Source organism: Aquila chrysaetos, chromosome 17 (genome assembly GCF_900496995.4).
Source record: "Aquila chrysaetos chrysaetos chromosome 17, bAquChr1.4, whole genome shotgun sequence".
Taxonomy (NCBI): domain Eukaryota; kingdom Metazoa; phylum Chordata; class Aves; order Accipitriformes; family Accipitridae; genus Aquila; species Aquila chrysaetos.
In genome coordinates this window covers 28,714,566-28,742,028 of record NC_044020.1, presented here as the reverse complement: position 1 = coordinate 28,742,028, position 27,463 = coordinate 28,714,566, and the positions used below count along the sequence as shown (strand labels likewise).

General features: G+C 39.3%; 1 protein-coding gene across 5 annotated transcripts in view; it reads left to right on the top strand.

The window, feature by feature from the left end:
• Positions 1-27,463, top strand: part of MPPED1 (metallophosphoesterase domain containing 1) — a 67,951-nt gene that overhangs the window by 25,542 nt on the left and 14,946 nt on the right. For all 5 annotated transcript variants that reach the window (XM_030041350.1, XM_030041349.2, XM_030041352.1 and 2 more), the window contains one exon: positions 10,193-10,418. In XM_030041350.1, coding sequence (XP_029897210.1) covers positions 10,193-10,418 — 226 coding nt within the window. The remainder of the gene's footprint in view (positions 1-10,192; positions 10,419-27,463) is intronic.

The window sequence follows — 27,463 nt, the reverse complement described above, 5'->3', positions numbered from 1 at the left end:
TTTTATTTCAGACTAAAAATATTGTAGAGTGAAGATGCCTTCCCAGCTATAGTAACTAGCACTACTTGAATCACCTGTTTCTAGTATTAGATTGTAGAACAAAATCAGCTAATTTTGGTCAATAAACATCATCTCTACTTTGAAGTTCTTGATAAAAAATAAAAGATCTTCAGAAAAGCCTGAAACAGTAGGCTTAGCTTTACTTTTGCTTTACTGTTCAATCTTGCAAAATGATGGTAGTTATTTTTCTTCCTCTCTTAACAGGTATTTTATATTTTTAGGTTCAATAATACTCACATTTAAAACAGATTAAAATTGTGTTGAAGAAGAAAGAAAATCAGCTTCAGAGCAGCAAAAGAAATTAGAATTTATAAATTGTAGTCATGCCATTTTGACCATCGGTAATTACACTATTTTTATGTTAATGTAGAAACCCCTTGAAAGAAGTATTTAAGCACTAATTATCTATTTACAAAAGAATGGCTTTGGAAATGCAGTGAAAAACATTGAGCTGTGTAGGGATTTAGAACAGATGTCATTTTTAAAAGACTGGGCATACTAAAGAAGTGTTGGTTTATATTGCATTTCTTAAATGTGTGATGGCTCAGATCGGTTTGTACATCTAAGGCTCAGACAGTACAGCACAGAAAAGTGCACTGCAGCACACTCTTCCAGTATTTCTCCAGTTCTGGGGAGTTAGTATGTCCTGAAGACTTTTGAACGTTAAACTGGCTGCCAGAGTCTCAGGGAATATTTAAGCTACATCCCTGTGTTGGGAAGATGACCCAGAACAACTGTTTTCCAGGTACGCCTCCCATGCTAGTGGTGAGAAGCTGTAGAAGCTATAGGAGTGGTAGGTGCTAAAGGATTTTTCCTTCATTCCCTCCTTCCAAACATATGGATGCTTTGAGGGGATTTCTTGTACTTTGGACTAATACCAAGGTTGCTTCTTTTCACTGATGGAGTGGAAAGTAGCCAAACTTCAAGATTCTGAGTCTCTGAGATGACTCACCTAAAAATGTGCTGTGATTTTCATAAATATTGAGATCCCTGACCCCCCAAAATAAGCAAGTGAGTAAAAATACCCAGTCTTATTCCAGACTAGCAGACAAGTGTAGCTTTAGGAAGGCGGTGTGGCCCAGAAGTGCAGATAGCAACCAGGGAACTGAAAGATCTGGAATATGATTCTGTGAACTGTCATTGCCTCTGGCAGAGATATTTGAAAGAGCCTGAGGAAGACAGGCAACCAAACTCTAGTTAGTCCTCTTCAGATTTGACAGCCTCTTTATCGTTCCCCCTTGTAAAATTGTGAAAATGATGCTTGATCCACCTACCACATGAACGTGTTGGAGGATTAATTATTCTCGGTACAGCACTTTGAACAGCTATTGCAATGCACTATACACAAACATTAAACATTGTTATTAGTGCTGTGCACCTCGTACGGTGACATGACACACAGCTCTTTGTAGTCTTCCCTTCTAGAAGGTGACAAGTGGGAGATGCTGAAAGCACCTTTGTGGAATCTGAAGACCTGAATAGGAATCTGTATCAGTGTGCAGAGAGATCCATGTAGGAAGTCTGAAGTATTTTTTAATTGTTACTTTTTAACACAGTTCTCTATCTCCGTTGCTTTCATTGTCCCCAGATACATGTTATAAACCAAAGCTAGTATATTCTGAAGGACAGAAGAGCTGTTGTAGAAATTTATCTCCTCCGAAAGGTATATTATTTAAGACTACAACTATTCCAGGAAGCAAAAAGGAAAAAATATTTATGAAAATGGACTCTGTGGCTTATGTAGTTGGGGACTTTCAAACCATTAATTGCCACAATCTAAGGGGACATACCAAAGGAAGGTTCAACCTAGGCAGACCTTGCAGTTGTACAATTTTCTAGGCATCTGTTGCTGACCACTAGTGGACAGAAGGTACAGAGCTACGTAATCTTTTGGTTTGAGTCACTACAGCTACTCTAATGTCCTAGTTTGCAGCATGCACTGGGTTGGTTCTGCATAATTACAGGGTAATTAAATAAACCCAGTGTAAGAGGAAGCCACTTTTCCTTTAGAAGTAATTTGGGCCAATTATTATACGTGTGTGGGTGCGTATAAAACAGTATATCAAAGAGCCCAAGTTGGACTATTATCAGATATTTTTTAGTTTGGTTTGCATTTATCTATTTATTTTAAGAAATCCTGTTTTGCAAATGTGAGCAATATAGTATATGTTTGCTGTTTTAGTGTTTGATATAATTACTGGCTTTTACAACGCAAGAATGTCTAGAGCTAGCAGGTTACAGATGACTTAGGAGGGAGTGTTCATTTACAATGTTATTCCAGATTACACACCATACAAAAAGTATGTTAATGTGAATTTCCCAGACATCAGCCCCAGTGTTTAAACACAGAACTGTCAAAGAGATGCTAAAAAAGCAATCTGAGACAGTTATGCAGTCTTTTTACTATATCACTCACTGCTGTATTCTAAAAGGTTGAAATGAGAGGGAAAAAAGCATTAAGTGGGCACTTATATGATTGTCGCTGCTTTTAATGAATACTAAAAATTCTGCTTAGTACAATACCAGGAGAGAAGCAAAGCACATCTGCTTGTATAAGTTTGCATTTATCTTGGTAAAGTTGCAAGTTGATAACAATTGTAAGCTGCAGAGGAGGTCACTGGTTGATAAAGATGCCTAACCTCTTAGTACAAGAGGAGCCTGGAGTATAAACATCATGCATTTGCTTTTGAATTATTTGCAGTGTTGATCTAATTTGCAGAGAAGAAGACTTGCTGATAGAACAGGATGAACCTTTAAGCACACAGAATTCTACTTTGAACAAACTCAGATGCAGAGAAATAGCAAACAAAGGCACATTGTTCAGTGCTTTGCGTTATGCAGTTTTGTAGTTCAAGTAATGGTTCCCCAGCATTTCAAGTTATTTTGTAAAAATTATGTTCACCATAAAAAGGACCTACTGTAGTTTAGAAGTTAAGAATTGCTGTAATAATTTTGTAATTGGTGCATAAACATGCAAAAAATTAGATCGTCACTTGATTCTCTTAATTAGTAATCTACAGTAATGAAAGGAATAAACAAAGATGTTACTAGCTAAACAATATATATACTCTTATACACGTTATATTACCAGAACTACGATCAGATTCTTATACTAAGCAAACAAAGGCTAAGAAACTTTCTGAGGAGGGTTTGCCACAACTGGCAAAAACTCCATGTATCTAGTTAAGAAGTTAGTAAGATGATAATAGCATCTGGCTATATATAAGCTAAACATGATACCCCAGGCTTTTTGATAGTAAAATAATCTCAAAGAATAATAAATTACATTTGATTTAGGAGATTTAGGGCAGAATTTTTTGTGTGATGAGTTGTTCTGGGAGCAGAACCACTGTTGCCTGACTTCTTGGGTTTTGTCTCATAGACTTTCTGTGGGTTCTTGAGACACCTAACGTGTCTCATTCCTTTGAAGCCTCTCCTTCAGACTGGGCATTAGTCTTCTCAGACACTTTCAGGAAACTGAAGGGAACATAATTATCTTTGAGGTCTTTACTCCTCTGCTGAATATAGTAAATGACTTTTGAATCTGTTGGGCATTTTCAGAGGGATATTGAGAGACAAGCATACAGAAGTGTAAGCATTGTACTTCTACAAGTTTTGTTTCTGTGAGAAAAAGATAACCTTGCTAAAACTGCTAAATTAAGTGCAAGATAATGTGTCTCCAGCATTTTTCTGCATACAGGGGGAGATTAGAAAACGGAAAGGAGAAAGATGAAGAACCATGTAGCAGAGAAGAAAGAAAAGGAAAGGAAAAATCTGTCATCCCATGTTAAGATAGAGGCTGAAAGAGTGGATGGAGCTCCATTCCAAATTGGCAGAAGGCAAAAGTTGGATGTGGCCTGAAAGAGAAAGCCCTGAAGCCCAGGGCAGAATTGGAGCCAGTGTGTTTCTGACAGAATTTTGATGTGTAGATATTTCTGTTAATTCCAAATCTAAATAGGATGAAGTGGCTAGAGGTTGATTATGGAGGAAAATAATTTTAATTTCTTGCAAGTTAGACATTATGGGAGGAAAAACCCCCTTATTTTAGAAAAAATGTGAAGTTTTGCTTAGAAATGAAATTTTTATTCACCCCAAAATATATTAAACTGACATTTTGTTTCGTTTTGTTTCCTTGGTAATGTCAGAATCACTACATGAATTTCCAAATATATCCCATTCCATCCAAGTGGTATTTTAATAATTTTAATACAGAAGACTGTTCAGGTAAATTTTTTCCAACCGATTCTAGTTGTAGTTTGTCTTCAGGTTATAGGGATATTTTAGCAGAAGCTTCTCAGGTGCCAAGAACAGGGGGATCCCTGGTCTTTGGGCAAAAACACTTGTCTTGTTTTGGCTAGTCAAAACATGAGATCAGAAAAAAAATGTAGCTTTCCCCCAAATTCATAACTTTTCCTTTTTTTTTGGTTTGAAAATACATCTTTGACTCCCATAACATATGTTCTTGCATGTGTTTCTTGGCACTCCTGAAGGGCAGATCTATTTCTTACATGCTTGCTGCCTTAATTTTACTGGGGAATGAATTTTGTCCTGGATATGTGTGCAGAATTCCTGTGACAGCCATAAATTTTCTTTAATATCTTTGTATACATAGAGCTTCTGTATTAATACCAAGTTGCTACCTGCCCACCAGCAAAGCCATATGCTAGCATCAAATGTTAATTGGCTTTCAGTTGGGTGTTTAGTCCTACTCATCTGCTAAATGGATAGTACAAGAAACTTACACCAAAGTTAATGGAACATAATCTCTAGTCCTGTTAAATTGCTTATCTGCCATAGATTTGTTCCATTAGAATCACAACACAAAATGAGTTTTTAATTTCTTCCAGCATTGCAGGCTCTTTAAAATTCTTGTTCGTTTTCCAGTGTAGACTTACAGAAACCTAGAATCACACAGGATGGAGGGGACCTCTGGAGGTCATTGAGTCCAACCTCCTATTCAAAGCAGGTCTAGTTAGAGCAGGCTGCTCAGAACCTTGTCCAGTTGAATCTTGAATATCTCCAAGGATGGAGATTTCACAGCTGCTCCGGGCACCTATTCCACTTTTTGACCATCCTCATGGTAAAATTGTTTCCTTATACCATGGTCCCACTTGTGTCTGTGGCCTCGTGTCGTATCTGTGTGCACCTCTGCGAAGAACCTAGCTCTACCTGCTCTTATCCTGAGATCAGGTAGTTGCAGACAGCAGTAAGGTCTTCCCTTCATCTTCTCTAGGCTGAACAGACTCAGATCTCAGCCTCTCCCTGTATGCCACATTCCCCAACCATCTTGGTGGCCCTCTGCTGAACTTGGTTCAGTTTGTTAGTCTTTTCTTTTACTGAGGAACCCAGAACTGGACACGGCACTCCAGATGTGGTCTCACAAGTGCTAGACGGAGGAGAAAGATCACTCCCCTTGTTCAGCTGGTTTCACTGTTACTAATACAGGCCAGCATGTGGTTGGCTGTCTTTGCCACAAAGACACACTGGTGAGTCTTGCTGAATGAAGTTACTCTATCCTAGGTGCAGGAGTTTACATTTGCTTTTGATGAAGTTTATGAGGTTCCTCTCAGCCCATTTTTCCAGCCTTCGGAGGTTCCTCTGAATACCAGACATGCCCTCCAGGGTGGGTCATCAGATCCCCACCCCTGATTTGGTGTTGTCTGCAAACTTGCTGAAAGTGCACTCCATCAGATCATCCAGGCTGTTAGTAAAAGATGGGAAGCAGTATTGGCCCCAGCATCACTAGCTGAGGGATATCTCTAGTGGCTGACTGCTGGATGGACTTTGTACCACTGATTCTAGCCTTTTGAGACCAGTATTCCAGGCGATATTTGACCCACCTTATCATCCATCCTTATCTCACCGATTTGGCTATAAGGATGCTATGAGAGATTGTGTCAAAGGCTAAAATCAAGGTGAACAACATCCAGTGCTCTCCCTTATCCACAGAGCCAGTCATCTCCTCATAGAAGGCAATTGCATTAGTCAGGTATGATTTACCCATGTTAAATCAATGATGGCTGTTCCACATCACTTTCCTGACCTTCATGTGCTTGGAAAATTACTTTGTGGGAGATTTGTTTCCTAATTTTCGGAGGCCTGATGTGAGGCTTGATGGCATATAGTTCCCCAGATTCCCCTTCTTGCCTTTCTTGAGGATGGGTGGGACATGTACCTTTTTCCAGACATTGGGAACTTCTCCAGTCCTTTTCAAAGGTGGTAGACCTGTGTCCATCCATTGCGGCACTCCAGTCAGGTGACCTATCCCACCGTCTGCATAATCTCAGAGATGTCACAGCTCTCCACTGTGCATGGACTTCTCCTCCCTCCTGGTTGTACCCAGTGCTGTGCCTGAGAGGAGCCGCAGTGAGGCTGCTTTTACAAGGGTAGTGCAAGAGCCTTTGCCATCCTCTTGTCCCCCAGCTGCTCCCTCACTGCCCGCATGCCTTCACTTCTCTTCACAGCGTGACAGCCCTTCCCCAGCCCACCTAACTTGAAACTCTTCCCACGGTATTAGCGAACCTGTTGGCAAAGACACTCTTGCCCCAGTTTGCCAGGGGAGTGCCATCCCTGCGCAGCAGTCCTTGTTCTTCAGAAAGCGTCCTGTGGTCATAGAAGCTACAGGCCTGCTTGCAGCTCTAACCACGCAGCACTGTGTTGGCTGTGGGATGCATCCACTCCCACCTGAGCAGTGAGCCCCCTCACTGGAAGGATTGAGGAGGTACCACCAGGGTCACATCCCCATCACTGTTATTTCAGGGCCGTCAGTCACTCATGATACGCTCAAGGTTGCTCTAGTGGTACCACTGGTGCCCACACAGATGAGCAGTCATGGAACTTAATGTTTAGCATATGGCTATTTTGGAAAAGAAGAAGAAGAAAAAAGGGAAAAGAGCTTAGCAAATGAAAATGTTAGCTACTGCCTTTACTAAGGCTTGTTTTCATGGAGTTTGTAAATGGAAGACAAAAGGAACCCACTGCGTAGGTACGTTGTAGCCACTGCTGTCTTTGGTAGGAATCTTTCTTAGCAAAATGCAATTGTTACAGAAGCCATGAAAACCTGCCCGAGTGGGAATTCAACATTCTCAGCTCAGTTTGTTTAACGAGGGACAGGAAATGTGCCTGGTGTCTTTCCTACCCGGCTTGTCAGTAGCACCCACTAGCAGGTGTGGGAATAAACTGGTCAGCCTGGAAGTGTTCAAATTATCTCTGATGAAGAGCTGGTGGCACAAAAAATAATAGATGGAAAAGTGGTTGTTCTACAGCTATGGACAGGTGTAGAAACACAGCCATACAGCAGCTATTAGCCTATGTGTTCTTGGGGAGGTCTTGGTCCTAGCCAAGGACCAAGCCAAGGCTACAAATTGTGCAGTAGTCTGTGCCTAGGGATGGAAAACCATGTATTTGTGTTGGAAGGTCATAACGAAATAAGAAATTACAGAACAGTTTAAGTAATAACATATAAAAAGGAAAAGTAAGAAGTTGTAGGTCAGAAGTAGGAAAGAGTTGCTGCTTTAAGGTAGTTTTCAGGTAAGTATTGATCAGATATTGCTAGTGTTTGGTGGATCTTCATGCTATAAAAGGCATTTGAAACATTCAACATTTCTCAGGATTGTGCTGACACACCATGTTGAACTGTGGTCCTGCTCCAGTAAGGTGGTGTTGATCCCTCTGAGGTCAGTGGTAGGAGGACCATGCTTTAGTGCAAAGAGTTGTTTAGCATTCAGTGTTGATTTCTGCATGTGGGCTAGAGTGAGGTAAGTATGGATCACACTGGAAGCAGGGAAGATGAGAAATATGTAATCGATATTGTGGTCTGATAGCTAGAGGGTCTTCATCTGCAGCCGCTCAACTAGCGTCCTATAGTTCATGACAGTAGTGACCAGCCAAGAACAAGGGTTGAAAGATTTCTAGCTAAGGTTGACTTTGCACTTTGAGAGCACTTGGAGTGAAAAGTGAAGCATGTTCTAAAGTCTTCTAAGGAGCAAAGTTTAAACAAAATATTGTTAAATTTATGTGCAAGCAGCAAAAAATACCCCTGTTAGACAAAAAATTAAGATTTAAAGGGTAAAGAGGGCTTGTGGAGACAAAGAGAGGGAAATAGGTTTAGGAAGTTGCTGCCTGGTATGGAATGAAAGAAAAAAAAACCTGAGCTGCAAACTCATCAAAAACACAGTTGTTAATTGAAAAGCTGACAGACCTGTAACTAAAGCAGCGCTTCTGGCCGCCACTATAATAAATGTAACTGTACATTTAGAGTAATTTGCTAATTTGCCTAAGTAACACCCACAGACAGCAACATGACATAAATACATTAGTGGAAGCAACAACTATAACCAGCTCGTACAGGTTCTTGGCTGCTAGATGGATGGATCAGATGAGCTGGAAAAGATTTACAAAACAAAATAGAAATGGAATTGTTAACAATATTGCAGCATACAGGATTTCTTTATTTTCCTATTTCCCAAGAATGCTTTAAGGCCTGTAGATCCCCATACAGACTGTGGCATGTGAGTAACATTTTTAACTTGTGTGTGTATGTGTGCACACACCCAGAAAACTTGCAGAGATGGAGTACACATCTGCAAAATGCTAAGCATTTCAGAAGCAAAAATGACAAAATTTACATCTCAGCTAGTCTTTCAGGTAAATAATTTAATCTCCAGCATTCAAAGTGTAATTATAAATATCTGAAAAGAGTTTCTGTTAATAAATATTCTAAAGGCATGTATGTCTTGGGTCCAAAGGAAAGACTGAAACCTGTACAATCGATTTTCCTAATACAGGTGTTACAAGTGCCTGAAACATATTTCAGAGTTACCCAGATCTTTTCATTTGGCAAATAATGAGTTCAGCCATGTGGCATCTCCTCTGGGCTAGCACTGTTCTCTGTCTTCTGTTTCTGTAACTCTGAATCATGCTGTTGCATTTTATTTTTAAGTCCTACTCGTGCCAACTTTTGCCACTGCACATTGGCTGGTGTTTTACATTCTCTAAATATCCTGCCTCTAGGTTAGGCTTGGGGTCATCACTTAAGGTTTCTATGTTATCAACAACACATTTTTAAAATAAAAAAAAGACACGATCGCTGCTATGCAGGGTGGGTCTCATTTTCAGTAAAATATTTCTTTCTGCTCCCAGTCTGTTCCAACTGTCCTCATTCTGATGCAAATTAATAGTGCAGAAGCAAAGCTATTGAATGCAGCTTTACACAGTTTCTGTCTTCGTTTCGTCTCAGATATACTTAGAAGTTGAGCTTTTTGAGACAGGCGATGCCTGCTCTCGAGGGCAGAATCCAGTTGATAACCTAATGTAGAGTCAGGTGGAAAGTTTCTGTTGCAGTGCTGCTCTCTGGAAGAACCCACGTGTGTGGGCATATATATTCTTGCCTTCAGCAGGAGGTTGTTGTAAAGTTTTTCACTAAATACGGGTTGTAAAATATTCTTGAACGTGAGTCACTTTAAATTATAGTCCATGGATCTAAGGAAGTCACTGAGAAAATGGAGCAGGAAAAAAAATGGGATAGAGGCAAACTGCGAGACTTCTCTGTGGGATGTGGAGTTTTGACAGCTAAAAAAAAAAAGACCTAATCCCTGTCTTGCTTGAAGTCTTGATCTTAATGTCAGGGTAAAGAGGGCAGCAGACCCCTCTGGCTGACCCAAGTTCTGAGTCTGTAAGACCTCCTCAGTACAAGCTGATAAAGAGTACAGGCCTGGGAGAAGAGAGGTGACATTATTTTATGAAGCGTTGTGGACGATCTTCTTTGAACCCTAATCTCTGTCAAAGAGTTATCATCACTGTCACAGTAAGTGATACTTGCAGCACAAATGGCAATTAACTAGCAGTAAATAGTAGAGCAGGAGTCTGCAGACTGGTTTTTAAGGTTGACGAGTTGAAAGTAGTTTCAACACATTAATGCTAAGCATGCTAAATCATAGTGTGCCCTGAAAAAGACAGTAATGTCATTTACCTGAAATCACCGGGAATTACAGTAACATGTAGTAGGGATATGCTCAATTGTTTCAAATATGTGAGCATATTGTAGGAATTGATAATAGTTTGTGAGTCTGTCTGTTTTCGTTTATCAGAATTTCCATAAAACAAGTAATTTGTTTGTTTTTCACTGTTTTAGGTAGCCTGCCCTATGAATACAAGATTGTGATAGCAGGAAATCATGAATTGACCTTTGACCAGGAATTCATGGCTGACTTAATCAAGCAGGACTTTTACTATTTCCCCTCTGTTTCTAAGCTGAAGCCAGAGAGCTATGAAAATGTACAGTCTCTTCTAACAAACTGCATCTATCTTCAAGACTCTGAAGTGACGGTGAGGGGATTCAGAATATATGGCTCCCCTTGGTAAGCAGGTTTTTAAGCATACATTAAAAAACCACTGTTGATTGCTATCACATCAGCCATTTCATATGCATCAGCTATATCTGGATTGCTGTGTTAGGAAGAAAAGTAATACTCAGTTTGATAAAGTTTTTATATATTCTTGTAATGAATCAGTCCTGTGACAAAATAATGTACTTGTATTGTAAGTATTGTTAACCAAATAATGATGGGAAAAAGATAGCATGCCTTTAAACTCTCAGCCAGGAGCAGTTCTCTAACATAGTCCACGTAGGGGGTTCTTGTGTCATAAAATGTTTTCTATTCTTACTGAATTTATATAATTACAGCTTAATTTTATTGCAATGGTACATTCTTTTGACAATTTCCATCCTACAGATAATATTTAAGGTTCCTTAGCGTATACAGTAGTCATTTAATGCAGCAAGCTTGTTTCAGTATTTGTTTAGGCTTTTTTTTTTTTTTTAATATCCCTCAGAGTCTTACTTTTATACAGTAATAGCTTTCCTCAAGGTATAGTTGAGCTTCTAAACTAAAGTCAACAAATCAGTGGTAACCTAGTATTTAATGGATTTTGCTCTGCTGCATAGAGTGAACACTTAGAACTCCTTGACAGTACTGGAGACGGATGGGCTTTGGCTTCCTGACTTCCATCTTGGACCTCTTATGCGCTGCTTCTGTGTCTCTTATGTTACATTAGTACTATGTTATTTCCACTAACAGGACTGTAAATTGGGTCTTTTATGAGCATTCAGTATATATTTAAAATAAGTAAAAATTTATTTTAAAAGGCAGGTTTTTAAGGGAATCTGTTTTTCTTCCCTTTAAAATCACATCAGGCTGGAATGTAGCAAACAAGTTGTCAAACCTGATGCATATACCCCAATGTGAATTTTCAGTGTGAATAAACTGTGAAGTCTCTTGGATTTTTTTTTAATGAAAATTGGCATTTTCCCATTTGGTTACTTGAGATGGGTGTTAATTTTCTCTGAGCTTATTATTCTACATTTGTCTACATTAAATAGCTTCTCTTCTAAATGCACCCTTCTCTCTCTCCGTCTTAAATCTCCAGCTCTTTCTGGGTTTTTTTCAACCTACCCACCTGCTGTGTTGTAGTTCATCTTCCTCTTGTGTCTACTGTGTATTCAATCAATGTACAATTTATTTCATTTTCCAAATTATTAAGGAAGATATTAGATAGTATCAGTCCCAATATTAACTTCTGAGAAATGCCACTTGGCATGTCTTCCCATTTTGATGTTCAACTGTAAATACTGTAATTATGCTCTGTTTACAATATGTCTGGCAACTTCCTATCTTCATTGCAATATTCATAACCAGGCACCATATTTCCAGTGTCAGTAATAATTTTCCAGGCAGTAAAGTACCAAAAGTCTTATTAAAGTCTAGATAAATTAAATTAAAGCAAAACACTACCTATAAAGTAGCACTAAGTAGAGGCTAAAGGAAACCATTTGAACTTTCTGTGTATGGTTAGATCTGTAAAAATCTGTTGAGAAAACTTTTGTCCACCCACTAACCCATAAATAATGTTTCTGTAAAATCAGAACTGCTGCATTCCCTTTGTGCACTAATCCTGTCATTTTGCACAAGTTGTCTAAGCTATCTGGCATGACCTATTCTTCATGAAAAAAGATTGCTTTCTATCATTTACGCACCTTCAGATTATATCTAAATTTCCCCACTACATATTTCACAGTGTTGCTAACTCATCTCCCACCCCTCATGGTCCTGGAAGATGAGTGTTGTAAGGTCCTTCGAAGATCTTTGCTTACTCCATATGGGAGAAAGTCTTGATGCGAGTCTTCCAGCTAAACTGGTTTTTTTGCTTGTTACTATGCAGTGCTGAATGAAGTGTCCATGCTAATTGATGTCATGTCCAGTGGAAACAGCAACAACAATAATAGCAATAATAAATCGTTCTTCATTAGTCTGTCAGAACAGCAGATGCAGAAGTAATAAAGTCACATCAGCCAGCCCACCAGTCAGAAAACTTAGGAAGAGAAACAGCTGTTTTGTGTGGGTTAAACTAGCTGCCTGCTAGATTGAAGGCTGTAGTACAAATCCGTGCCTACTGATGACTACTGTTCTTTAGCATTTCTTTTTGCTTCTATACTTCATTCACCCTGAAAAGAGAGGTTTGTCGTAGCCTCTCTGGGAAATCAATCTCCTTTTCTTTCTACATCATAGTAATGTAATCTCTAAAAACCTACAGAACTTTGGTGAACTTTCCATGGTGAATCTTTTTTTTGCCCTTGCATCACGAAGCCAGTCCTTAAGAAAATGTTTTTGAACCTAGTCAAGACTTAGAGTTCTTTAAGATCTCAGAACTCAATAAAAAAGCTAAATTTCATGCAGTTGCTTGTTTAGTATCCTAAAACAATTTTATTTTCTAGCCTTAAAAATATGCATCTAGCTTTTTGAATGGATTTGTTTAATTGGAGAACTCCCAATTACAGTTTATGTTTGTTGTCCATACGTGACTCTATTTAATAAGGTGAGCTATCTAGAAATTAATAGGCTGGGGCCCCAGATCCTGCCTTTCCATTTCTGGTTACAGCCCTGACCTTTTGTCTTACTTCACCCTTTGTAAAAATAAGTACAAGCTAGAGATATACCTCCTTTATAAAACAGGTTAATCTGTAGTTGCAAAGTACTTCGAGAATGCTGGAGTGAGGTCTGAGTGAATGCCAACCAGCATTAACTTGGTGTGTTTACCTGTAGCCATCTGCGTTTTTATAAATGACCTGTACACAATTCATTGTACTTCTGCTTAAGATGTTTTAGTTGCTTGACTGGTTTGTGTAACATGCAAGTCTCTAAGGCCTTTTAAATATGTACCATTTGTGTGTGGTTAAATATTTTCAATAGCTCTTGGGTATTTTGACCTCTATTATTATCTAAAACTCAGTGGTTATTTTTAATTGCAGAGAAGAAATGGGACACTGTTTTGTCTCAGAAACCAATGCTCTAACTCTGCTGGGCTCCAAGGGCAAGATTTCAAGTGCCAGACTGAGCCTCTATTCACTAACGAAAATTTAACTGCCTTAAATGTTAATTACGCTAGTATTAGCATCAAGCAGGGAGCAGCCATTTTGAAATGCAAGCTGCAGAGCACAAAAGCTGCTATTTAGGAATTAGTATTTGCAACACTGGTATCTTGGACTGTGGATTATCAGTATAAATGATGAGGGAGAGGCGTGTAAAAACATTAGATGCTTCATGAGAAACTTGGGAAATCCAAGATGTTAAATGTGTCAAAAGCAACCTTGAATTTTAAGGGTGGCTATGTCTGGCCTAGGTGGCTGATGCTTTTGACAGTGCACTGTACAGTATTGGTTGCCAGATCTGGATGAGCAGGGCATCAGTAAGAATGCAACAAGCTTCCTTCTAGTGTAGCCCAGATGCTGGGAACTGTTGGGTTTTTTTCCCATATAAAGCCAGGACACCATGATTTTTTTCATAAAAAGCTAGGCACAGGAAGATGCACTCTGGTTTCATCCCAGCAAAACACAGGACATGGCCAGAACATATTCGCAGACCTGGAAGCGATCTGGTGTAGAGAATAACCATAGTTGCTATGAATGTAAAACAAAGACTTTGGTTCCTCAGTAGCATTTATTGTAAATTGGAAAGCTTCTGGTTGGAAAGTACTTTTAAACACCCTAATTTATTCTGGACTGCTATGAGAAAAGTCAAACTGGCAGATAGAATAACCCAAATAATTCTATGTAATAATTCTATATAATGTACTTTTGACTGCTCAGCCTTCCCAAAGATGAAGCCATTTTCCAGAGGGGTTTAATTTATTTTTTAGTAACATACAAAATCATAACACAGAAGTAAAAATAGAGCAAGCAGGAACACCAGAGAGGTGGCAGAGAAACCATCCCTAGGTGTTTTGAAGACTTGGCTAGACAGTCGTGGCTGACCAGATCTAGTGGTGGTGAGTGGTAGGGAGTGGTAGGTTGGACTGAAGATCTCCAAAGGTCTCTTTTGAGCAATGTTTCTGTGATTCTGTCAATCCCACTATGGAGCTAGAGCTAGGTGTCAGTGTTGATACCTGAAATGAACAGATATCAACAAAGTCCTTACAATAGGGAGCTTTGCTGATATCAAACTACCTACAAGCAGTAGATGGTCCCAACAGGTAGTTTGGAAGTCAGGAAGCCGAGTTAATAGGGGAAATTTGAATTTGGATTTGAAGCAGAAGGTGTTTTCTGTGTCATCAGACTGGGTCTTATCTCTATGACAATGTCATTCATGGAACCATATTAATAAATGATTAGTGAGTATTTCAGTTATAGATCTTCAGCATTCTATTATAGTTCATTACCCCACAATGTGTTACTATTTTGCCGGTCAGAGTTTTAGAGTTAGCTACAGCTGGAATGAAGGTAGGCTATACAACCCACGTGTGCTTCTGCACTGCTGAAGATTTTAATTGCACAATTACAAACTGTGTTTGCACAAAAACACCTGATGCATTCAGTGCACAAGATCTGCTGTGCTTGCTGAATGAGTCAACTATATATTATTCCTTTTATGGTCATTATTCAGAATTGCCATGTAAAAATAAATGTCTATAGAGGTGCACGTACATTTTTGTCTCAACGTGAAAACACCTCTCTGAGGTTCATTCATACTTGCATTTGTGGTCCTGAGTGTTGCTACATCTGCTTCTCTGCTGCACAAAGTTCCAATAATGGACTCTGCCCTACTACATGTTTTTTCCATTGAGTTTTTTACAACTGGATGAGTAAGTAACTTGGCTCTCTGTTCTCCTGTTGCATGCAATAACTACTGATAAGACCTGAAGACTGATGAATTGACGCCTAATCAATAATCAGAAGCTGTTTGTGTCTGGCAAAGGTTATACTGGCTGTTCCCCCAAAGTCTAATATTGCACCCCTGCCTCAAATTTATAGAAAAGATGTGCATCTGCAGAAGAACAGGTATTCTGTGTGTATGCTCTGATCTTGTGGAAAATGGCAGGAATTCAATGGCATTTTCTATTAAGAGGTGGATTATTGTGCATTAATGGCAGGTTAAGAGCACACATTTTACTTGACATAGCAAAAGAAATACAAGTGGCAGAAGGAAAATGTCTTCCTAGCCACTGAATTTCCATGCTTCTAAGCAGCTGTACACAACTGCAGGAGAAACTTTGGTCCTCCTGCTTTCAAACAGGCATACAAGGTGGCACGAGAGCATTTTATCTCTTTCAGTGCTTTTTTTCATTTTTCACAATGTGGGAAAGGAAGGAACAATCAAAGCCCACTTGCCAAACATATGACAATTTGTTGTAGTTTAACCCCAGCCAGCAACTAAGCACCACGCAGCTGCTTACTCACTCCCCCCCCACCCAGTGGGATGGGCGAGAAAATTGGGAAAAAGAAGTAACACTGGTGGGTTGAGATAAGAACAGTTTAATAGAACAGAAAAGAAGAAACTAATAATGATAACGATAACACTAATAAAATGACAACAGCAATAATGAAAGGATTGGAATGTACAAATGATGCGCAGTGCAATTGCTCACCACCCGCCGACAGACACCCAGCTAGTCCCCGAGCGGCGATTCCCCGCCCCCACTTCCCAGTTCCTATACTGGATGTGCCGTCCCACGGTATGGAATACCCTGTTGGCCAGTTTGGGTCAGCTGCCCTGGCTGTGTCCTGTGCCAACTTCTTGTGCCCCTCCAGCTTTCTCGCTGGCTAGGCATGAGAAGCTGAAAAATCCTTGACATTAGTCTAAACACTACTTAGCAACAACTGAAAACATCGGTGTTATCAACATTCTTCTCATACTGAACTCAAAACATAGCACCGTACCAGCTACTAGGAAGACAATTAACTCCATCCCAGCTGAAACCAGGACACAATTTCATTGTTCTAAATGACATATTGGCCTGGATAGCTTAAAGAAGCCCTTTAGGATGAGATTGCCTCCAGACTCATTATCCAGAGAGTGGATTTTTTCTTGGCTTTGATTATCTGGAGGGATCTATTCCTGTGAAACAGAACCTCATTTTTCTTTTTGTAGAATTACAGTTTTTTGTAGTGTCTATGTATTCTCATTTCCTCCTTCATTCTTTTGTTATAGGCCATCTGGAACTTCAGAAACTTTCATTTCCCAGTGAGGGAAAATGGGAGAGCAGAGATTGATATCAGCCTAGAAAGATATTTGTGACCATTTGTCCTAAAATGACAGGTGCTGGGGCTGGACTCCTGTTTTTTTGTAGCTTCTCTCCAGTGGAACATTGAATAGATACGGCCTCCGCATGTTTACACATGGGCCAACAGCTCTTGTACAACATTGTTGTTCAGATAATGGGAACTGAGTGAAGAAATTTAGGGCTGTGTATGTGGGGAGTGGTTTTTTTCTGTTCAAGTATTGTTTTTACTGAGCTTAGCATTCTGGGTCAGCGCCATTCAGTGAGCTCTGGCTGTGTCAGAGAAGATGGCTGGATTCCTTCAGTGTAAAAGACATCAACCTGTAGGTTGCATTAGTGAGTATCAGCCACCAGCTCAGCCCAAAGCAGCCTTGACAGGGGGCTTATTCTCCAAATCATCATCCCACGTTGGTGTGAGGGCTGGAAATTTATTACAACCTGTTGGCCCTTTTCTTGGTGCACTACAGCTATCTGTACTATTCCAGTATGCAGCCGAGTGTCTTCACTCAAGCTGTATAGTCCAGTGTGATCGGTAGTGCTTAGCTATAGGTGTGTAACTCATCTGATTTGTTATTTTCTTGTCTGATTTGCTTTTTCATCACAAAGTAGGTGACTTTGCTATACTCCTTCTCAAATGTTCTCTCTCTTCTTTGTGTGTGTGTGCATGCGCACGCATGCGCGTGTGCACTTTGGATAGAAAGACTGGTAACTTCTATGTGTAATTGGGGTAGTTTCAAAGACCATGCAAAGGGCAAAATGGGGCAGACTTATTTTTGTTTCATACAGACTCCAGGCCACCCATACCCTAGGTCTCCGTTTCAGTGCCTTCCTCCTCCATCTTTTCTAGAACAGCTGTAATAGTCTCTTTCATTCCTCACTGAACTCGGTTTCCATCAGTGAAATAATGTAGCAGAGATTTATAGATTCATTTCATGAGAGGGACACGCTTTCATTTTGCCTGTGATGAATCATCTAATGTTTACTTTCCCAGACCTTGTACAAATCTTTACAGTCATTGAGGTGAACATCAATTAAAATGAAACTGTATTAAAGTAAAATATTGACTTCATTTAACATAATATACCTCCCAAGTTGGGAGTGTGGCTTCTGGATAGAGCAGCAGCAGCAGCAGCAGTGCAAGTTGTTACATTGCAGGTTTCATTCCCTATAAAATTCACAGAAAATAATAACTTCTGCCTCAAAGTGACCACTCTGCTTCTTAGTTCTTATGCCCCCTTTCAAATCTGCAAAAAACTATTCGGAACCTTGCACATGACTAAAATATATAGGGACTCAAAAATTTGTGTTATTGGACAAAACCATACTAGAAGTTTTTCCAAGTAAAATAGCTGATCCTCCTGTGTTCTTTCTGCACCCTCGCTTGGTCAAAAGATAAAAGTACAAATAACTAAAGTGCAATTGCTTTTGTACTGTTTTCTAAAGCAATAAAATACCACTCTAAAATTCTTGCAAACCTCAGATTAAGTAGATTTTTGAGCAGGTGGCTTGTTCGCATGTCTAGCTCTGTCAGTGCTACAGTCTTGTATGGATGGATGTGGAAATGCTGGATGTGGACATATTACGGAGTGCTGGGTTTTGGTTGCTCAGAAATGTTTTAAAAATGGTAGATATTCCCTGATTTTTAAAGTTGGAAACTATTTGGAGCTTTTTAAATTAGTGACTTTGAGGCAGGCAATGTGAGTGAGTAATTTGGGTAGACTGACATGGTTCTTGAAGAAAATTAAAATCATGAATGGGAATAATAGACTCCACTCGTTATTTAGAAGTGAGGCATCTCAAGTTTCAGAAATTTTAGGGAGAAGGTTGGCATCTAAGCCTACCTGATCTGGCTGCTTTACTATGGTTAGAATGCTGAAGATGTTTTATTTCAGCCATTCAGAAAAAGGTAGGTAAGATGTGACAGGTGTGTAAGAAATAGCAGTGTGTTGAGAGAAAGTAAAATTCATCATCCTGTTAAAATATATTAATTAACAGTCTGAGGCACATAGGTACAGGTTTAGTTGTATTTTAATAGAATGCTGGAGTGATATTTTTATTTCCTCTTCCATACTTATCAGAAACCATTTTCCATTTTGGAAAGTGCTGCTTCTAAAAACACTTAAAACCACAAAACACTGTAGTTTAGTTTACAGCATATGGAAGATCATAAGAATGGTTTTTCCTGCAAGATGATTTTGATCTATTAAATGCAGCTGTTCGGGGAAGGTGGTGGGCAGAAATGCAAGATACTGAACTCCTGAAGTGTGAAAGGTTTTCCAGTGGCAGAAAGTGAGACTTAAGAGCACATTCTGGCTGTTTTAACATCAGAAACAGATCACTGGATCATTTTTCTCCTCATTTTTTCTTTTTTTTTTGCTAATGGCACTTTGCTAAAAGTGGTGCATTTCACGTGATAAACACGTCTTGGAAAGCAGTTATTTACATGACTTGGAAATACAGTAATGTGAGTCTCATTCAGTAGACACTAGGTATACAGGTGCTATTGCTCATGTGAGCAATCATACTGAATTCAGGAGAGGTCTTTTTAATGAACACTCCTGTACAAATGAAGTGACTGAAATGAATTAGCAAGAACCATTAACATTGCTGGGAAAAAAAGTGTATGGAACAAAACAAAAATTTCTCAGAGACGCCAAGTGAATTTTCTATAGCATGTTTAAAGAACATAGTTATTAACTAATTAAACTCTGCAATAGGTATGTAAGCGAATGAAAATGTAAAATGAACTACACCTAATGTAGCCCATAAATATCATCAAAGTCAGATCAATGTGATAAATTCTAGTTATTATGTGCTACTGAGAAGTTTTATTTTTCCATTTCCCACAAGATTTTTTTTGAAGTCACAGCAGTTTAGAACATCCCTTTTTTCTTTTCTTGTAATGAACGTTCCAGAGAATGTTTCCTCTCAAATAAAATTTCTTCCCAACATTGCCCAGGGCTGAGGAGTCTGGAACAGTTCAATCCTAGAATAGTCACAATAGAGGAAAACAGTAAGTCAAACACCTTTGCATGCTGCTTACTTGTATGTGTTTGCGTATTAGGGATACGGATCAATTCTCCAACACATTTCACAGTGACCTCTTGCAGAGTGAGCTTAATCAGTTACTGAAGCCAAAGATGCTTCGCATCCACTTTGCAGTTGTGTTCCTCCAGTGTGTCTGTACAAGTATGCAGGACATGACACTGCCTATGTGTGCATGTATGCTGAATATAGACCAGAAATTGTGTTGATTTCACACATTGTGTGGCTTTATATTTCTGTATGTTAGTGGGGATTTGCATTTACTTGTTTTGTTGCAATGTTTCTAGCTTTAGTTAAATTTGAGAGCAGTCGAAAAATACATTCCTTTAGTTTAATTAGCTTGGTAGAAAAAAGTCCTTTCTTGGGCAGTAATTATTAGTTGTTTATTATTAAAAGGAAGTAGTTCACATTCAGTTACTTAGCAGAAATAATTGAATCTTCTGATCCAGTAAACTAGCTCACTTTGGATTCAGCTGGTTTTTAATTTAAGACCTATAGAAGAGGAGACCTGTAATCTCACTACAGGGAATTGGCTTCACTTTCCTGCAGTTCATAAACCACAAGAGTGAAATTGCAATCCCCCACAGCAGTTTTCTCTTTATTTTTCACATTTGCTTGAAAGTTTAATTTTATGAGACAGAGCTGATTTTAAAGTTTAAAGTGCTTTTTTTGTTGTTCTGGTGCTTTTTTTCCCATTTTTTCTTGAACAAAAGGACTACCAGCTCTATCTGTAGTCTGGGCTGTAGTCTCAGACAGCAGCAATTTCAGGATGTTTCAAAGATGTAAACACAGTTGGGTACTGTGATGAGCCCTTTGGCGATATTCCAAGAGAAACACAAATAGCTAACTAGTTTGGAGCGGATCTACATGGAGCTGATTCTCAGCTGGAGTAAATTGGCACAGCTCCACTGGCTTTTGAGCCATTTACACCTGGTGAGAATCAGCCTCCCGTACTTCACAGTAGCTTGTATGTATGCATTTTCCCTAGGTTTTTACACAGTAGATGCATTACTACATCAAGAAGTAGATTGTAACTTTACATTGTGCTCTACATGAAGAACGGTAAATCGAGTCACCATCACAGGAACTAATTGTAACAGAGTTATCTGAGTTCTTTCTCTTTTCCCTGACCAGATTTTAAGGGGAAAAGTAATTTACCACTTGTTGTGAAGCTGTTTAACATCAGAACACTTCCTTTGGATTTGTTGCTCATAAATTAATTTTATTTAATAAATTAGTGTCATTTAATATGAATTAATATGAGGATTTTCTTCCCCAGTAAGAAAGTGAATTGGAACCAGTATTACAACACAGGGCTGCACCTGTGTGTCAAATATTTCTAATTATGTAATTTACATCAGATAAGTATAGGGTTTTTTTAAAGTTATCTCAGAATTCCTAGGTAGCTGAATGAGCATCCACGTGTTAAAGCTGTACCTTTTTGGTATAGAAAGTTATATTGCAGCAGTTGGTTTCCACCACTGTACTGTGGGGTGAATTTAGGACTGCAGGAAAACATGAATTTGGAATTTAGGATTGCTTGGATGTTGTTCACTTCAGGTAGAAACATGGCATATGAAGTATCAGTACGTGCTTTTTTAAACAAGAAGTTCATCTGTTGCTAAATTGATAATGTTAAAAATAATACACTTTACGCATATATGCACACGTGCTGTATTAATTTATTAGTTTTGGAAGCATTTTCATGCTTGTTTAACTCAAAATGACTTTGAATTTTCTAAGGTAAAGAAGGTAAAAAACCAAAAAGGAAGGAAAACCAGAAAAGAACTGGCAGACAGTTAGTCCATATGGCCTAATTACTCCTGGTATTTTGAGAAAAGAATGTAAACCTGGTGGGTTCCTAAACTGAGAAGTGGCTACTGTGAGGGCCTTTTTTATTGATTCTCAGTGCACCTAGTACACATCCTATGTATTTCAGTCATGTTTCATCTAGAAGAGTCCTTCCAGGAGCTGCCTCATAAAAAACCCCACAAGTATAGCATCTCCATTTGATGGGATATTCCATCTCCTCAGTTAGCAAACTTTTGCAAACTCTTAGAGGACTACAGTAAACACTAACTAGCTGGATGTGTGAAAGAACATTTTTTTTTCTTTAGCTGTCTGGTCATCTGATGATAGTGAAAAACTGTAAAGATGCCGTGCATAGATGGGCTTCAAATTATTTTTCCTTACCGATTGGACCATTCATGGCAAGTTTTACATTTAAAATGAGATGGTGACTGTACTGTGGACAGAGGGGCTGTTAACTCCTGTCTCTTACCCCTTCTTCTTTCTGTGACTATCACCTACCAGTATCTGAAGTACAGTCTGGATAACCTGGCTGTACCTGTATTTTTACATACTGAGAATCAGGGAGACTGAGGTAACAGACTCTGAGACATCAGGAACTCAAGACCTTAGCCCTGTCTTAAATCCGTAAGACCATACTGAAAGTCTGTACAGTTCTACTTCTGTACTCTCAGCATTGAATCTTTGGCTAATTATTGCAAATTAGCTTTTATGTTTGATTGTTGGGTTTATTTTATTTTTTTGTTACAAAATATCAGATGGGATATTATCATTTGCCTCCCAGCAGAATGAAATAAACTATTTGCATTTGGTGTTGGCATGTTTTAAATTCAGTCTTTCATTAATTTTTCTCCTTACCTGTTATCTTCTGTTTTCTTGTTATGAAGATAAAGTAGATTTCATTTTATTTTTCATTGTTTTATAACAGATTAATGTTTAGAAATGATCAGTTCCTATTAGTCACAGCTCATTCTTTCTTCTTTCTAGTCGGAGATGTATGAAATCCTTTACTAAACAAAAGATGAATGATTTCATGTGTAACTCAAATTGCAAAAGAAATAATTACTGACAAAGGGCCATATTCTGATTTTTACCCTCCTTTCCTTTTGTGAAAACAATAATTCAATTTGATTCAGAGTTTCAAGAATGACAACCTTGGATGCAAAGCAAGTAAGGCAAAAAACCAAGAACACAGCAAACTTCCCCATGGAAGAAATGTTGTCTGTTGTGGCCAGCAGACTGATAGAGGATCTGAGTTCAGTTTGCTGCTCACTACAGCCTCCCGAACTAACACTGTGCAAGCCATCTTGTGTTTTAGCACCTACATTCCCCTCCCTTCTGCTTTCTCCTTTCCACCTGCTGAGCTGTACTTCGTGGCCATGTGTTCCAGGGGATAATCTCTTATGAGATTAACCATCATTTGCATTTATTAGTTTTAAGTATAAGGCCTTAGCTTTCATCAAAAAAGCCCAAGTTCCAATATTATGAATGAGTGAATCTAAGTTTCTTTTTTGCATAGTTTAATTCTTTTTTTACACTGCTTTCGTACCTCTTCTCTAAAATCATACCACCCTTGTCTCTCTCCCATGGAAGTTAGTCATAATACTGTCACCTCAAAACTTCTGAAACCTGTTTTTCTTTAAATCTCAGTTATGCTGTTAAAATGCTCAGGTGCCAAGATGTTGGAACAGTATTTCAAAGCCTACAAACAAACAGTGCCCTGCCAGTCCTTCTTAGCACTAATGGCCTAATAGCTAGTTTCGTCCCTGCCTGCTTTGGACAGTCCTCTTGAATGCAAGGAAGAAAAGATGGAAAGATGAGTGTTACTTCACAACTGCTTTAGATGTTGAAACAGCCAATACCCCCCCCCCCCCAAAAAAAAAAAAAAGGTGAACTTTTATGAATCCTTACTTGGAGAGAAAATTGAGTAAAAAGCAGTAGAAATGCTCAGTAAACTGGTTAGTTACTTACCAAGGAAAGGCTGAAAAGGCAATTACAGAGATTGGGTAAATTAAACTAATACAGTGATGGGGAGCATAAAAATATAAACACCTGAAGGATGTGAACACCAGGCATACAAGGAAGGTATACAGTGTATATAGTACTGTATACCTGTGTTTACAGGACTGTAGCTAGTTATAATAGTAAGATAAAATCAAGACTAGGAAAAATTAGACTTAAATGTCCAACAGTGAGATTTCTTGGTCTGGGAATCAGGATGTGTTGGAATTTTGCCTGTTATTGCCACTGCTTCTTGGTGCTCCATGGCCCTTGACTGGTTACTTCTACCAGCATGCGTAGTCCAATCTTGTAAATATTGAATATATGCAGCTCTGCAGTTGTCAGGAAGGGGAGCAGGAATGAGAAGACTTGATTTGGTCCATTCTTTTCCCACTGAGCTTCTTTACAGTCACTGGCCAGTATCTGGTTTATTTTCTGATAGGAGAAGAATGACAACTGTTGTGGAGGAAAGACTAGAGCAAGTTACACGTGTTTGTGAAACTTTGAAATTTATATTGTAAGTAGAGGAATTCTAGTGAGAGAGCTTGCCTTTCAGCTACAATGAAGATTTGTGTAGGAAACTTTATAGAAATTAGGAGGTACATTGATCGTTGTGTTTTAGTTCTGTATTTTTTGCTACCGAGGTGTTTGCAAGATGCTGCCCACCAGTCCCTTTGATACACTAATGGATATTCAGTAAGTTGCCACCCATAGCTCTCCACAGGTATTGGACTATGCAAGGGAGTTTTCCCATGAAGTCAGAGAGAGTAATTGCATGCCTACTGGTGGCAAGATTTGTCTTGGTCAACTGGACAACCTAGATGCAGCTGCTGCCGTAAATCTTGTCGTCCTGAAGTTCTTGTGGTAGCTGACACCCCGCAAGCACTATGGGCAGCGCCGTGGTGGGAATATTTCTTTGACTGCTCGCCGGCTGCCTGCCATGTTCGTTTGTAGCCGATGACCAAGTACTGTGGAGGGTCCCCTTGAGCTGGTAAGTGTACAGAGAGGAAGGAATCCATTCTTCAAAGTTAAAATGTTTAAATTGAATCAAGGTAATGGAGAAATCAGATTTCACTCTCTTCTTGCTTGTAATAGAAAAATCCATGCACATTGATAGTTTTCCCCAGTCAAGTATCCTTTTTTGTGTCCCCTTTTTGTATGTCTGCTGAGCAGATTGAGATGGGTACCAGTGGTTTGAAAATTGAAAATCTTCGATTTTCACGTAAATTACAGGTCAAATCTGTGTAGTGCATCACTGCCCCTTACAGTAAATCACATGTAAAACTAAGTTATGCCACATTTAAATGACAAAAGAATTCTTGGACTACGTGGTAGCTCTTTCCGGTAGTAGCTGGAGAAAAGAAAAAAACTAATAAATAATTAAGGCGGTAATATGTTTGACCACTATTTTTTTACTATGACTTTTTTCTGTTATTATTGTAACAGAAATGCCCCTTTCAAAGACAACTAAAGCGCTAATGATAGCTAAGAAGGTCATTCCTAGGAGGTTAAACTGGTTTAATTAGAATTTATGAGAAGGTTACTATAAGAGTGCAGAAAGATGTTAAGGGGTTAACCTATAAGAGATTACATTGTAGTCAGTGTTCTGTTAAAGTTTGAATTAATTTTTCCCATGGGTTTTTCACATTCTAATTTTCAACTAAATGAGACATCTGTTTCAGAAAAGGAAAATTTGCTATGGTTGTCATAGCAACTATCATTCTGTAAGAAAATTATTCCAATGGTTACTTTAGAACAGAAAGATAGAAATTCAGTACATAAAGCAACATCCGATTGCTAGCACAAATTCTGATAATTCAGCCCTTTTTGTATGGTAGATTATTTGACCTGCAAGACTTGTTCATATGTTTTTAACATAAGGTTAATTGTACTGTAAACAAATTCATTTCCAATATATTTTCCCCCTAGAGTCTTACATGTAGACAATCATTATTCTTATCATAATAATAATACCGTTGAATTTCAGTAGTACATGGAGAGACTCAAACCGTTCACTTTAAGAAGATAAGACCTAAATCAAAGTACATTTCTACACATGAGCGCTTCACTTCAGAGGTGAAATACATTCATGATGTATGTCTTTAATTGCCAAATACATTTTTCTTGGGTTTTTTTTGAGAACAGCGGATTTTTCTCTTACGGAACATACATGACAGTATTTTCTTTGTAAACTGTAAAATACTATTGAAAAATAATTAATTAAAAAATTGCACTTCTCCTAAGCAAGCAGTAAGTGGCGATCCAGAAATTCAGTGCTTGATATGAAGACTTTAACTTTGCTTTCAGGTTCCATCGTAAATGGAAATTTTAGACAAAGTTGTCTTTGCACGATATCCAGGTCACAGACTCGTTAGTTGGTATTAGAGAAGATTTTTTCTTTCCTACTCAGAAACTTTGATGGCTGTTTTGCAATAAATTTTCAGAAAAGGGACTTGGGATTTATAAAATCCCTGTGTGCGTATAAAGATGGTTTTGCTTTGGGGGTGGGGGCACTGAAGTGTATGATTTTTCTTTCTTCTCTCAGATCGAAAGCACACCAACATCCTCCGCCGAATCCTTTCTTGGAATTCAGATTTTTTTTGCCAGAAATATTCCAGACATTTCTTTCGATCTCGGGATTGTCACAAAAGACAGCATGATGGCAAATCACACAAGTTGTAACATCTCCCCTTCACAAAAGAACAGCTCCAGCATGCATAACTTACCAGCCCTGCGCTCGGGCGGCTACGCGCTGCAGTCACCACAAAGGCAGGGAGGGAGGGGGGGACGGGGAGAGTGCTTCTTGTCTTAATAAGCAGATCATGCCTATTCATGAGGGGAAACGGGCTTTCGGAAAAGTGGCCGTGTACAGGCTAACCCTACTAGAGGCAGGCAGAGACTCACAGCTGCGTATGCCATTCCTGGTCCCTTGGCCTTCAGCAGGATTAAGCTGACTTCTGGCGAGACCTGCGACGGTCGCGATTATTTCTCTTTATAAATGCTTCATCGTATCCTTAAAATAATTATTCCGTCGGTTTTTGACCTTTTCTTCTTGGGCAGATGTTGATCTTTCCCCTCGGCGTCGTTCCCGGGGCGCGGAACGGCCACGGCCCGTTGTGCCGTGCCTGGCACACCTGCGGGGCGCGGGACGAGGGCCCAATTCTGTCCGTGCCCCGCAGCTCCGCGGGGAGCGGCGGCTGGGAGCGGGGGCCCCTACTCACTGAATCCGTCAGTGCCTTTACGAGCGTGATTTACTATGCCGACGCTTCCTTTGCCTCCTATTTACCCTTGCAAATATTTTCTGTCGGTGAGATTTTGCTCCTGGAAAACTTGCTCCGGGCCTAAAGATGATTTGCCAAACAGTTGAATATTTTCCTCTTGGTGAGGAAAGATACTTGGCTGTAAGGTGTGGAATGCAATCCCGAGGCAGGAACGGATGGAGAGTTTAGAAAAAGCCTAACCTCTGTATATTTTTATAAACCCTCCCACTTCTGTAATATCTGAGCACCTCACAGGCTTCAGTGTATTTATTTTCAGGGCATTCCTGTGAGATAAAAATACTCCCATTCTGTCAATGGTGAGCCAAATGTGAAGACAGACCAGGGTTTGGTTCTGTGTGACAGTGTTACACAGTAACGTTGCTGGTAGCTTACTGCAGAATAAGTCAGTAACTGGAATCATAGAATCACAGAATCATTTGCGTTGGAAAAGAGCTTTAAGATCATCAAGTCCAACCGTACACCTAGCACTGCCAAGTCCACCACTAAACCATGTCCTCAAGTACCGTCTCCACTCGCTTTTTGAATATCTCCAGGGATGGTGACTCAACCGCTTCCCTGGGCAGCCTGTTCCAGTGCTTGACAGCCCTTTCGGTGAAGAAATTTTTCCTAATATCCCATCTAAACCTCCCGTGGTGCATTTCCTCCTGTCCTATCACTTGTTACTTGGGAGAAGAGACCGACACCCACCTCTCTACACCCTCCTTTCAGGTAGCTGT